Source organism: Phoca vitulina, unplaced genomic scaffold (assembly GCF_004348235.1).
Source record: "Phoca vitulina isolate PV1807 unplaced genomic scaffold, GSC_HSeal_1.0 scaffold33, whole genome shotgun sequence".
NCBI classification, from domain to species: domain Eukaryota; kingdom Metazoa; phylum Chordata; class Mammalia; order Carnivora; family Phocidae; genus Phoca; species Phoca vitulina.
This window is the reverse complement of record NW_022589736.1, coordinates 15,038,735-15,051,752: the sequence shown is the minus strand read 5'-3', so window position 1 is coordinate 15,051,752 and position 13,018 is coordinate 15,038,735. Positions and strand designations below refer to the sequence as shown.

Sequence of the window (13,018 nt, the reverse complement as noted above, 5' to 3'; positions counted from 1 at the left end):
AGGGGAAAAAAATCTTATGATCTCAATAGATGCAGAAAAAGCATGTGACAAAATTCAACATCCATTTATGATAAAAACTCTCAAAAAAGCAGTAGAGAGGAAACATACTAACACAATAAAGGCCAAGTAGGACAAGCCCATAGATAACATCATACTCAATAATAATGAAAAGTTGAAAGCTTTTCCTCTAAGATCAGGAACAAGACAAGGGTATCAATTCTCACCAATTTTATTCAACACAGTATTGGAAGTCCTAGCCACAGCAAGAAAAATCCAAAATGAAAAGGTAAAACTGTCACTATTTGCAGAAGACTTATTATATATAGAAAGCCCTAAAGACTCCACCAAAAAACTGTAAGAATAAATGAATTCAGTAAAACTGCAGGATACAAAAATCAACATACAAATCTGTTGTTTCTATGCACTAATAAAGTATCAAAGAAATTAAAAAAACAATTCCATTTACAATTGCATAAAAATGAATAAACTACCTAAAACTAAATTTAACCAAGGAGGTGAAAGACCTATACACTGAAAACTCTAAGACAGTGATGAAAGAAATTGAAGACACAAATAAATGGAAAGATATTCTGTGCTTGTGGAATGGAAGAATTAGTACAGGCTTATGTTGTTTTACTGCACTTCAGATATTAAGTCTTTTATAAATTGAAGATTTGTAGCAACCCCGACTTGAGCAAGTCTATCAGCATCATTTTTCCAACAGCATTTGTGTACTTTGTGCCCTATTTTGTTAATTCTAGCAATATTTCAAACTTTTTCACTTTTATTATTCTTTATTTTTTGCTATGGTATCTGATCAGTGATTACAACTCACTGGAAGCACAGATGACGGTTAGCATATTTTAGCAATATTTTAGCCATATTTGTAAATTAAGTTATATTTTTATAGACATGAGGTTACTACACACTTAATATAGTGTAAACGTAACTTTGATATGCACTGGGAAACCAAAACACTCATCTGACTCGCTTTATTGCAATTTCTATTTCACTGCAGTGGTCTGGAACCAAAACCGCAGTATCTCCAAGGTATGCCTATACTGTGAAAATGTGCACACTACTCAAAGCAATCTATAAATTCAACCCCATCCCTATCAAAATTACAACAGCATTTATTACAAAAATAGAATGAACAATCTAAAGTTTTATATGGAACCACGAAAGATCTCAATAGACAAAGTAATTTTGAGAAAGAAGAACAAAGCTGGAGGCATCACACTCCCTCATCTCAAACTATAATACAAAGCTAAAGTAATCCAAACAGTAAGGTAATGGCATAAAAACAGACAGGTGAAATGCAACAGAACAGAAAGCCCAGAGGAGTGACTGGGTGGCTCAGTCAAACATCCAACTCTTGATTTCAGCTCAGGTCATGATCTCAGGGTCTTTAGAGCAAGCCCCGAGTCAGGCTCTGTGCTCAGGAGTGAATCTGCTTGAGTTTCTCTCCCTCTCCCTCTGCTTGTACTCTAAATAAATAAATAAATCTTTAAAAAAAAACAGCCCAGAAATAAACCTATGTACATATAATCCATTACTTTACAACAAGGGGGCCAAGAATATACAAGGAGAAGGTAGTCTGTTCAAAAAATGGGGCTGGATTGCCACATGCAAAAGAATTGAACTACCCTACTATCTTAAACCAGACATAAAAATTAACTCAAAATTGATTAGAGATTTGAATGTAAGACCTGAAACCATGAAACTCCTAGAAGAAAACATAGGCAGTAAGCTCTGTGACATCTGTCTTAACAAGGAGTTTTTAGGTCTGACTCCAAAAGCAAAGCCAACAAAAGAAAAAGTAAGTGAAACTACATCAAACTAGAAAGTTTCTGCTAAGCAAACAAAACCATCAACAAAATGAAAAGGCAACCTACTCAATAAAAGATATTTGTAAATCACACACCTGATAAAGGGTTAATATCCAAAATATATAAAGAACTCGTACAACTAAATAGCATAAAAACAAATAATCCAATTTAAAAATAAGCAGAGGGTCTGAATAGACATTTTTCCAAAGAAGATGTAGAGATGGCCAACAGACACATGAAAAAATGCTAATCAACATCACTAATCAGGGAAACGCAAAGCAAAGCCAGGAGCTATCACCTCATACCTGTCAGAATGCTATTATCAAGAATTCTTAATCTCAGGAAACAAACTGAGGGTTGCTGGAGTGGTGGGGGGTGGGAGGGATGGTGTGGCTGGGTGATAGACATTGCGGAGGGTATGTGCTATGGTGAGCGCTATGAACTGTGCTAAGACTGATGAATCACAGACCTGTACCTCTGAAACAAATTAATACATATGTAAAAAAAAAAAGAAAAAAAAAAATAGAAGATAGTAGGAAGGGAAAAATGAAGGGGGGGAAATTGGAGGGGAGGGGGAGACAAACCATGAGAGACTATGGACTCTGAGAAACAAACTGAGGGTTCTAGAGGGGAGGGGGCTGGGGGATGGGTTAGCCTGGTGATGGGTATTAAAGAGGGCACGTATTGAATGGAGCACCGGGTGTTATACGCAAACAATGAATCATGGAACACTACATAAAAAAAATAAATAGAAAAAAAAAGACAAGAAATAACAAGCATTAGCGAAGATGTGGAGAAAAGGGAAGACTTGTGCACTCTTGGTGGGAATGTAAAATGGTGGAGCCTCTATGGAAAATGATGTGGAGGTTCCTCAAAGACTTAAAAACAGAAGCACCATATTGTTCAGCAACTGCACTTCTGGGTATTTATCCAAAGAAAATGAAAACACTAATTTGAAAAGATGTCTGCACTCTCATGTTCATTGCAGCATTATTTTCAATAGCCAAGATAGGGAAACAATTTGTCCATCAATGAATGAATGGATTAAAAAAGGTCTCTCTCTCTCTCTCTCTCACACACACACACACACAGAATGGAGTATTATTCAGCCATAAAAAAATGAAATCTTGCCATTTACAACAACATGGACGGACCTTGAGGGCATTACTCTAAGTGAAGTAAACTAGGAGAGAAAGACAATGTACGATCCCACTTACACGAGGAATTTTAACAACAACAAACCAAGTTCACAGATACACAGAACGGGTTAGTGGTTGCCAGAGGCATGAGTTGGGAGTGGGGAATGGGTGATGATCAAAAGGTACAAACTTTCAGGTATAAAATAATTACTGATGGAGATACAGTGTATAGCATGGCGACTATTGTTATACATTCGAAAATTGAAAAATGAAAATCCTGAGGAGAGTAAAACTTAAAAGTCCTCAATGAAAGGAAAAAAAAAGACACAATGCTTTTCAAAATGAAAGAACTATTAAGTGCCAATGAATCCTGCTGGCTGTATTTTATCACTGATATCACCAAAGGAGAAAACTACATGAAAATTTACTTTGCACAAATGAAATCTATTCTGTAATTACATATGCTATAAAACATATACAATTATATAAAATTGTATGCAAGAAATAACACCCCATCTTACACAAACTCTTTTAGAAAATAAAGTTAAACATAACCACTATATGACCCAACCATCTCACTCCTTGGCATTTAGTCAAGGGAAATGAAAGCATAAATCCACATAAAAACCTGTACACGAATGTTCATAGCAGCTCTATCGTTACAGCCAAAAACTGCAAACAACCCAAATGCCTTTCAACGGTTTAATTAACAAATTGGGATTTCCCCATACAATGGTGGAATATTGTTCAGTAACAAAAATAATGCAGTACTGATATATACAAGCACATGAATCAATCTCAAGATTATCAGGCTGAATGAAAGGAGGCAGACAAGACAGAAAACATACCGAACAATTTCTCAAATAACTCAAGAAAATGCAAACTAATTCAAAGTAAGAGAAAGCAGATCAGTGGTTGCCTGTGGACAGAGTGGGTATAGGGGGCAGGGAGAGGCAGGAAGGTGGGATTACAAAAGGGCAAAAGGAAACTTTGGGGTGAGATGGACATGTTCACGCTCTTACTGTGGTGAAAGTTTCACAGGTATATACCTATGTCAAAATGCACCCGACTGCACATTTTAAAAAATGTGTAGTTTACTGTATGTCAATCATACCTCAGTAAAGTTGCTTAAAAAAAATATATCACAGCAAGAGAATAAAAAGGAGGAGAAAGGGGAAGAGGAGGACAAAAAAAAAAGAAAAGAAAAAAAATTAGTAGTAGTAGTGGTGGTAGTATTGACCTTGCCTGACCTTGAGACTCACCATAACGCTACAGGAATCAAAAGACAGTGTGGCATTGGCATAAAGATCAACAAACAGCTTACAAGAATAGAAGTGAGCACCCAAAATGCAGCCACACTTACACAATTATTTGATTTTTGTCAAATAATCCAAACCATCCAAAGGGATAATTATTTTCAGTAAATGGTGCTGGAACCACTGGATATCCACATGGAATGCAATAAACCACACCACTACCTCACATCATACAAAAAAACTGATGCAAAATTGTTTAGAATTCTGTTTATTAAATAAAAACAAAAAGCTTTTAGAGTACAAAAGAATACCTTGGTCTCTTGAATTACCGCCTAGGAATGGAGGGACTGGATCGTATATAGTATGGGTATGTTTAATTTTTAAGAACTGCCAACTTTTTTCCAGCTAGCTGTACTCTCATATTCCCAGACAGGACACACAGAACAATAACCATTACCAATTGATAAATTAGCTTGATCAAAATTCAAAGTTTTTGCTCTTCAAAAAACATGATTGAGAAAATGAATAGAGGGACGCCTGGGTGGCTCAGTCAGTTAAGCGTCAGACTCTTGATTTTGGCTCAGGTCATGATCTCAGGTGGTGAGATCAAGCCCCGTGTCGGGCTCCCCACAGCGGAGTCTGCTTCTCTCCCTCTCCCTGGGAAGGAAGGAAGGAAGGAAGGAAAGAACGAGAGAAAGAACAAGAGAGAGAGAAAGAGAGAGAAGAAAGAATGAAAGAAAAGAAAGAAAAGAAAGAAGAAAGAAAATGAATAGAAGACCCACAGTCTGGGACAAAACATATCTGACGTATCTGACAGAACCTGGAATCCATGATATATGAAGAATTCCTTCAACACAATAAGGAAAAAACCAACCCAATTAAAAAATAATGCAAGCAATTTTAACACTTTACAAAAGAGCTACAAATGGTCAAAAAAAAAAAACCACATGGAAGGCACTATCATCATCAGGCAGATGGAAATTAAAACCACAATGCAGTATCACTAGAATCCTCCAAATGGCTGAAATTAAGAAGACTGACAACATAAACTGCTTGCGCGACTGGAGGACCTCTGAACCCTCCTTGCTGGTAAATGTGTCACATGGTCCAAGCACACTGGAAAAATGTCTGGTGGCTTTTTATAAAAACATGTATGTACTCTATGACCTAGCAATTCCACTCCCCGGCATTTTCCTCAGAGAAATGCAAACATCAGACTTATAAAGCAAGTTCCACAGCAGCTTTCATCTTCAGAGCCAAATCCTGGCAACAGCCCAAGAGCCCAACATCAGAAGAATGGATTCACAAACCAGCTCTATTTATACAATGGAATACTACTCAGCAAAAAAAAGGAACAACTGATCTATCCAACATGAATAAAACGCAAACCATTATGATGAAACACAGTGGAACACAGAAGAGAGCACAGTCTGATGATTACACTCCTGTGAAGTTCTAGAGCAGGCAAAACCAACCAGTGGTGCAAAGAAATCTGAACAGTGGTGGCTCCTGGGGGTGGTAGGCAAAGGGAATCACTGGAAGATGGAATGAGGTAATATTCTCTATTTTGATACAGATGTGATTACACAGGCATATGCATTTGTCAAAATTCACTGATCTGTGTATTTCTTAATATATAAATTTGTGTATACACATAAAAAGACGTATAAATAAACACTGAACGCTCATTAATGATATGCACACCAAATTGTTTAGGGGTAAAGTGTACCAATGTCTGTAACTTAACTTGCAATATATTAAAATCATTAAATTGTTTTCATTACCCCATCTGCAGCTGAGTAACACCTGTCTGTATGGTTCCCAAAGAGCTCCCTCATCTTTGGTCATTTCAAGTGGTGTCCCAGCTTTTTATTGTTAAGCTGTGAGAGTTGAAATACTTAACCTTGTGAGTGGCCCTTCATCAAACTGTGGAGAAGCTACTAAAATAGCCTATCACTGATCCTAAAAAGTTCTGACTGCTATAACTACTCTGAAGTAGTTTCTGGACAGGTACATGATAAAGCAAATAGAGCAAAATGTTAATGCAGGTTTAACTACAGAATCTAGGTTGTGGCATGTGAGTTTCTAACTGTACAATTTTTAAAATTTTTTAAGATTTTATTTATTTATTTGAGAGAGAAAGAGAGAAAGAGAAGTCACAAGCAGTGAGGAGGGGCAAAGGGAGAGGGAGAAGCAGATTTTCTGCTGAGCAGGAAGCCTGACCCACAGCTCGATCCCAAGACCCTGAGGTCATGACCTGAGCCTAAGGCAGATGCTTAACTGACTGAGCCATCCAGGCACCCCTCTAACTGTACAATTTTGAGTTTTCTGCACAACTGAAAATTTTTACAGTAAAATGAAGAAAAAATCTACTCTGCAGATGTCAAAATACGCTATCAACAGGACAGCAAAGTCCCTACCACACTGTTTTTTGGCTACACTAGGAAAAAGAAAAAAACCAAAAAAAGGACCTTTCAAAGGCTACTCACTGACCATGAAGTAAGGAGCTGAAGAAAATTATAGAAGACTATTGGGGCGCCTGGGTGGCTCCGTCGTTAAGCGTCTGCCTTCGGCTCAGGTCATGATCCCAGGATCCTGGGATCGAGCCCCACACTGGGATCCCTGCTCGGCAGGAAACCTGCTTCTCCCTCTCCCACTCCCCCTGCTTGTGTTCCCTCTCTCGCTGTGTCTCTCTCTGTCAAATACATAAATAAAATCTAAAAAAAAGAAAATTATAGAAGACTATTATAAAGAAAAGGATGAGTAAGAAAGGCAAGTTCAAATAACTGAAAAAATGACAAAAGGTTCAAAAGAGCCAGAACTCTGGTGCTAGGGTGTAATGGGCACAGATTTTCACCGGCACAGAAATTACTAACTCTTGACCCTTTTAAGTCCAAGATCCTTTTAGTACTATCATAAAGGAGGAAAGGTGGAGGGGCACATGTAGAAAGAAGACTGGTCAAGAGTGTCAAATGCTGCTGAGGTCAGCTAGAAAACATGGAGGTCACTGCTGTCCCTGATTAGAATGGATTCAGTACCGTTGTGGGGCAGGAACCTTTGTGCATCATGTTAAGGAGCGTGTAGGAATTAAAACTTATTTTAAGAAGCCTAGTTATAAAAAACAAAAACACCCTGTTAAAGGTGGAAGAGACATCAGTATGTTCCAGGGCTGGTGGGGGTAGGCCAGTAAACTGAAGGCACAGGAAGAAATGAGATACGTGACATTCAGGTTCCTGGTGGTGCTAGGATGAGCTGGGATCCAGCGTGCAGGTGGAAGGTTTGAGACAAGCTTTAACTGACACCTCATCCTGTTTTAACGGGAGAAAAGGCAAGGAATATCTTGCATGCTGGCTTCTCTATTTTCTGTGAAACTGAATGCATATTCCTTAAAGGATCAAGCATGACTTTTTTTAATCCTCTGAGGCACAGAGTAGCATATATAGAAATATATAGAAAACATTCAATAAATACTGGGGAGAAAAACAAAGCTAAAATTCTACGCAAAGCCCATCCTCATAATGACAACGAAAACTGCTAATTATGCTCCACTGTTTCTTAAGCCCCCTGGGTTTTCCACATAATGATGCTCTGTGTTAACTCAAGATTCACCAACACCAAGGCCCCAAAGCATTGGAATGAGAGCAATGCAGACAATACACTTACCTCTGAGTAGTTACACCAGGCAGATCATTTAGGACAGGTGACAGGAGGCTATTTTAGGAGCTTCTCCAATTTAACAAAGAGGCACTCACAGTAAGTACTTACTATTTCAACTCTCGGACTAACAATAAAAAGCTGCGACATCATTTGAAATGACCAAGTTGAGGCAGCTCTTCCAGAAGAACAATGTAACACAGACAAGTGTTTTCCAGCTACAGATAAGGTAATGAAAACAATTCAGTGATTCCCAACCAGCATTTTTAAATCAAACAACCGATTAAAACATGATAGAATCACATGTAGTTAAGGTAAGAACTGTTTCATGAAACTTTTTCCATATACATATCAGAGCAAAACATAAAAATTTCTTAAAGTGACTGGGGCAGTAAAAAATTTGAAAACTACTGGGCGCCTGGGTGGCTCAGTTGGTTAAGCGACTGCCTTCGGCTCAGGTCATGATCCTGGAGTCCCAGGATCGAGTCCCGCATCGGGCTCCCTGCTCAGCAGGGAGTCTGCTTCTCCCTCTGACCCTCCCCCCTCTCATGCTCTCTCTCTATCTCATTCTCTCTCTCAAATAAATAAATAAAATCTTTAAAAAAAAAAAAAATTGAAAACTACTGATGGATGGTTCGAAGCAGAAAGATAAAGACTATAAATCGTCGATTCTATATAAAATTATATAGTTGCATATAAAAAATGAAATCTTGCCATTTGGGACAATACAGATGGAGCTAGAGGGTATTACTCTAAGTGAAGTAAGTCAGAGAAAGAAATACCATATGATCTCACTTATATATGGAATCTAAAAAAAACAAAACCAAAACTAACAAATACACAGAAATGGTGATGGGGTGGGGCTCGAGCAAAACAGGTAAAGGGGACTAAAAGATACAAACTTCCCGTTATAAAATTAAGTCACCGGATGAAAAGTACAGCATTGAGAATATACTCAATAACATTTAATACCTTTGTGGGTGGCAGATGTTAAACTACACTGTGGTCAGCATTTCCTAATGTTTGTAACTGTCGATCACTATGTTATGCACCTGCAACTAATACAATTTATACAAAATTGACATAGTCAACTAAACTTCAATAAGAAAAACTTCTCAGCTTTAACTTCTAATGCGGTAAATATCGATAAATACATAAACAAAAGCCCTTTGTGATCCTCAGTTTGGAAAAGTGTAAAGGGCTCCGGAGGCCCAAGGCTCTGAGAACCCCTGGTCTCAGTTATTGTTACGCAACAAAGTCATGAACATCTAGTAAATCACGCAATTCTCCTTTTTCTCCTTTTACTCCACTGTTTGTCTATAACAGTTTTAGCCGTCCTATCAAGCGAAGGGCTGGCCAACAGACTTTTGTTACGTGTTGGGGGGGATGTAATAAAAACTCAGGTTTCAACAGTAGGACGGAGTCACAGATTTTAAATAATTCTGGGCCTGCCATTACTCTCGTTTCAGCCGGGCACAAACCCTTAGTAAAACGACAGACGTGAATCACCAGAACCGGGGCACGTTCGCAGAATACGGACAGATGGGAGTGGGTGTAAGGAGCAGACAGGGAAACTTCGAGGGAAAAGGGGCAGCTGGGGAGAAACTGCCAAAATCTTGGGCTCTGCTGTAATTCCCCGCCTCCCTAAGACTCCCGAGGGAGGTGTCAAAAGGTGGGTCTAGACAGGCCGCTCCGGGTAGCTGCGGAGCTCCCACCAAGCCTCATCTCTGCCCAGACCCCTTCACCCCTCCTCTCACTCCCAGCGCCACCCACCCACCCACCCACACACACACACGTCTTCGATCGCCAAAGCCCCACGACCCCCAAGGATCCTCACCACCAACAGGTTCCTGTCCTCCACCAGCTGCCGCTTCCGGAGGATCTCCGATTTCAGAACGTCCATCCCGCTGCCCGGGTTTACGCTCGAGCTTCCCTCTCGGGGTCCTGGAACCAAGCCTCACCTGGTCAGGCGCCGCGAACCCACCACAAACAAGCTCAAATACCTGACAACGACTGACAAGAACCGCTTCCGGCGGAAGCTGAAGCAAGCGAGAGGAGGGGAGGGAGTGCTCCAGGGCCCCTGTTGTTGACGAAGCCGCTGTAGACTTGCGCCCCCTGGCGGCGCCCTCCGGCAGCGCGCCTGTCGTTTATGCTAGTGGAGATAACAATGGAAAGTAGGCTGAAACAGGAGTCTTCTTGAAGCCTGTGGAGGTCGACCTGCTGTATTTTTAAAGAGAAGTTATTACACCTGCTTGTATTTGCTAGTTCAGAAGCAAAAGCCTCCTCATAGAACACTTCAATTATATTAATTAGGGCCAGATCCTCACTCATTAAACCAGTTCACACCGGAGTTCCTGAAGTTACCTGCTTGCCAAAATGAATGCACTAAAGTGGGAAAACCCTTGGGGCACCTGGGTGGCTCAGTCGAGAAGCGTCTGCCTTCAGCTCAGGTCATGATCCCAGGATCATGGAATCGAGCCCCGCATCGGGCTCCCTGCTCGGCGGGAAGCCTGCTTCTCCCTCTCCCACTCCCCCTGCTTGTGTTCCCTCTCTCACTGTCTCTCTGTCAAATAAATAAAATCTTAAAAAACAAAAAAACAGTTCTTAAAAAAAATAAAGTGGGAAAACCCTGAGCAATACTGTTAGTTCATTAGTACATAATAAAGGGGCAGTGTTGATTGCCACCCTGTTAAATTTCCTGTAAAGTTAAGCGACTATATCCATTTAAGTCGCTTCAGAAGTAAATGTCTCTCATTTCTCAGTTCTAAACTGCTTACAAATCTTGGTGATAATTGAACACTTACCCCAAGCTAACTGAGATAATTGTTATGGTCATGTGTTCAGCAATCAAGATTTTCAGTGACATGATTGGAGATGTAATCAGAAAGAGTGTGTGTGTGTGTGTGTGTGTGTGTGTAAGTCCAACCCAAGAAGAAAAATTAAACTGTGGAGAAAAATTATGTCTAAGATTTTAATTTTAAAAAGACCCTAAGAACTGTTTACAAAGCATTTATCTTTGGTTCTATGCCATTGAAGCTGTTTTTGAAATTCCAGATAAATCACAACTGAACAATATTTGACAGGCTAGTTTTTCCCACTCAAAAAGGAAAGAAATATCATTCAGTTCAGTCGATCAATACTGAGTAAGATGATTTATCAAAATAAAAGATGGTAGAGAACTGTTCGATCAATTTACAAAGTTGTGTGTGTGTGTGTGTGTGTGTGTGTGTGTGTGTGTGTGTTGGTTACATTTCATCCAAAAGATAGCTGACTTTTACCAGAAATAAATCAACATAGGAAGTTAACTCATTCTCTGACCTAAGATGCTGTGCTAATTTTTAGGGCTTTGGAAAGCTTAAAATATTTTACAAAGAAAAGGTCCTTGAATTAATAAACACGGCGACCCTCTTATATGGCTATTGGTCTCCCGAGTCACTTATAATTCCCTAAGCAAATAATTTATTAGCATTTGCCTGTTTTAGGGTTAAGAGATTATTACACAGAAACATGAATGAGGGGCACCTGGGTGGCTCAGTTGGTTAAGTGACTGCCTTCGGCTCAGGTCAAGATCCTGGAGTCCCAGGATCGAGTCCCACATCAGGCTCCCTGCTCAGCGGGGAGTCTGTTTCTCCCTCTGACCCTTACCCCTCTCATGTTCTCTCTCTCTCAAATAAATAAATAAAATCTTAAAAAAAAAAAAAAAAGAAACCTGAATGAAGGACTGACAGGGATGATAGTAACAATAATGGAAGTTTCCAGCAAAGGAACAGGTGGCCAATGGGAGACAGTAAGTGCAAACCAGAGAAACAACTAGCTACCAAAAACAGGCTCCTTTTAAATTTCAGACTCTCGCTGATTTCAGTGTTTATGGAAACATGTGCATTAAATCTTGACAAAGGCTTGAGATGGAAGAAAGATGTGTACTTGAACAAGCAAACTGATGAGTAAGCTTTTCAATACAGAAGGGAAAAAAGACGACCAGGAGAGAACTAACCCATCCTAACTCTAAGGGAGAATGTGTTCATTTTCAACCTATGCATCCTGGAGCCACCGGGTGGCTCAGTCGGTTGAGCATCCGGCTCTTGATTTGGCTCTTGATTTCGGCTCTGGTCAAGATCTCAGCGTCATGAGATTAAGCCCCGCCCCCCCAGACTCAGCTGGATGTCGGCTTCAGATTCTTTCTCCTTCTCCCTCTTCCCCTCCCCCTGATCATGCACTCTAAATAAATAAACAAACAAATAAATAAAACCTTAAAAAAAAAACTGCATCCCATTCCATCACAGTAGTTATTTAAAAAGTGAAATATTGTTAGCAACCCAAATATCCTAAATGGGAGAATGGTTAAATAACTTACAGTTCATACATAGAACAGAATAATCTAGAACATTAAAAACCATGTTTCAGAAAATATTCAATTATGTGAGAATGTTCATGATATAGTGCTTAATGAAAAAGTAAACTAATATAACTAGAAATCTAGTATATGGTCACTTTTCGATTAGAAAAGCATATAAACTTAGAAAAAAATTATTGGAAGGAAACATATCAAAATATTGGCTTGTTATCTGTCAATAGTAACCACTGGTGATTCTTTTCTTCTTCACACCATAACTTGATACAAGTTCCATAATTTGGAGAAAATATCTAGAGAGCAGTCATTTTCTATTTTAATTATTGAAATTCTTCATAAATTTTTCCAGGGTAACCACTTTAGAAATTATGTGTGATAAACTTTAAATAATGCCGATAAAAGAAAGCAAGGGATTGGACACTAAATATTTGTGTAAATCTTCATAATTATTCAACCAATATTTAGGTGTCTTCTGCGAGCTCTATACTACTTTAGGTTCTGTGGCCTAAACCAAATACAAAATGTCACCCCTACTCTTGAGGATATTACCAGCTAGCTTGGGAATCAAGAAATAGATCCTGAAAAGTTAACTTATGTAAGATAAATATGATTTAACAGCATAGATGAGGTTATAATAAAGTATTCACAGAAATAAAAGACCAGTCATTTTCTAAAAGAAGAAAGAGTAAAAATCAATATAAGATTGATGAGATTATTGCTCTGCTAGAGTAACTCATCCAAAGGGAGATTGTCATTTCTAAAGACTGGAAGAAATACCAAATTTAATCA

At 39.1% G+C, this 13,018-nt stretch overlaps 1 protein-coding gene across 3 annotated transcripts in view; it reads right to left on the bottom strand.

Moving 5' to 3' along the window:
* Nucleotides 1-9,942, bottom strand: part of PRPF18 (pre-mRNA processing factor 18) — a 51,672-nt gene extending 41,730 nt beyond the window's left edge. For 2 of the 3 annotated variants that reach the window (XM_032425653.1, XM_032425654.1), the window contains exon 1: nt 9,716-9,941. In XM_032425653.1, coding sequence (XP_032281544.1) covers nt 9,716-9,781 — 66 coding nt within the window. In that variant the 5' untranslated portion in view covers nt 9,782-9,941. Of the gene's footprint in view, nt 1-9,715 lie in introns of all 3 variants that reach the window. The other variant, XM_032425655.1, reaches the window with a different exon arrangement.
* Between the last annotated feature and the right edge of the window lie 3,076 nt (nt 9,943-13,018).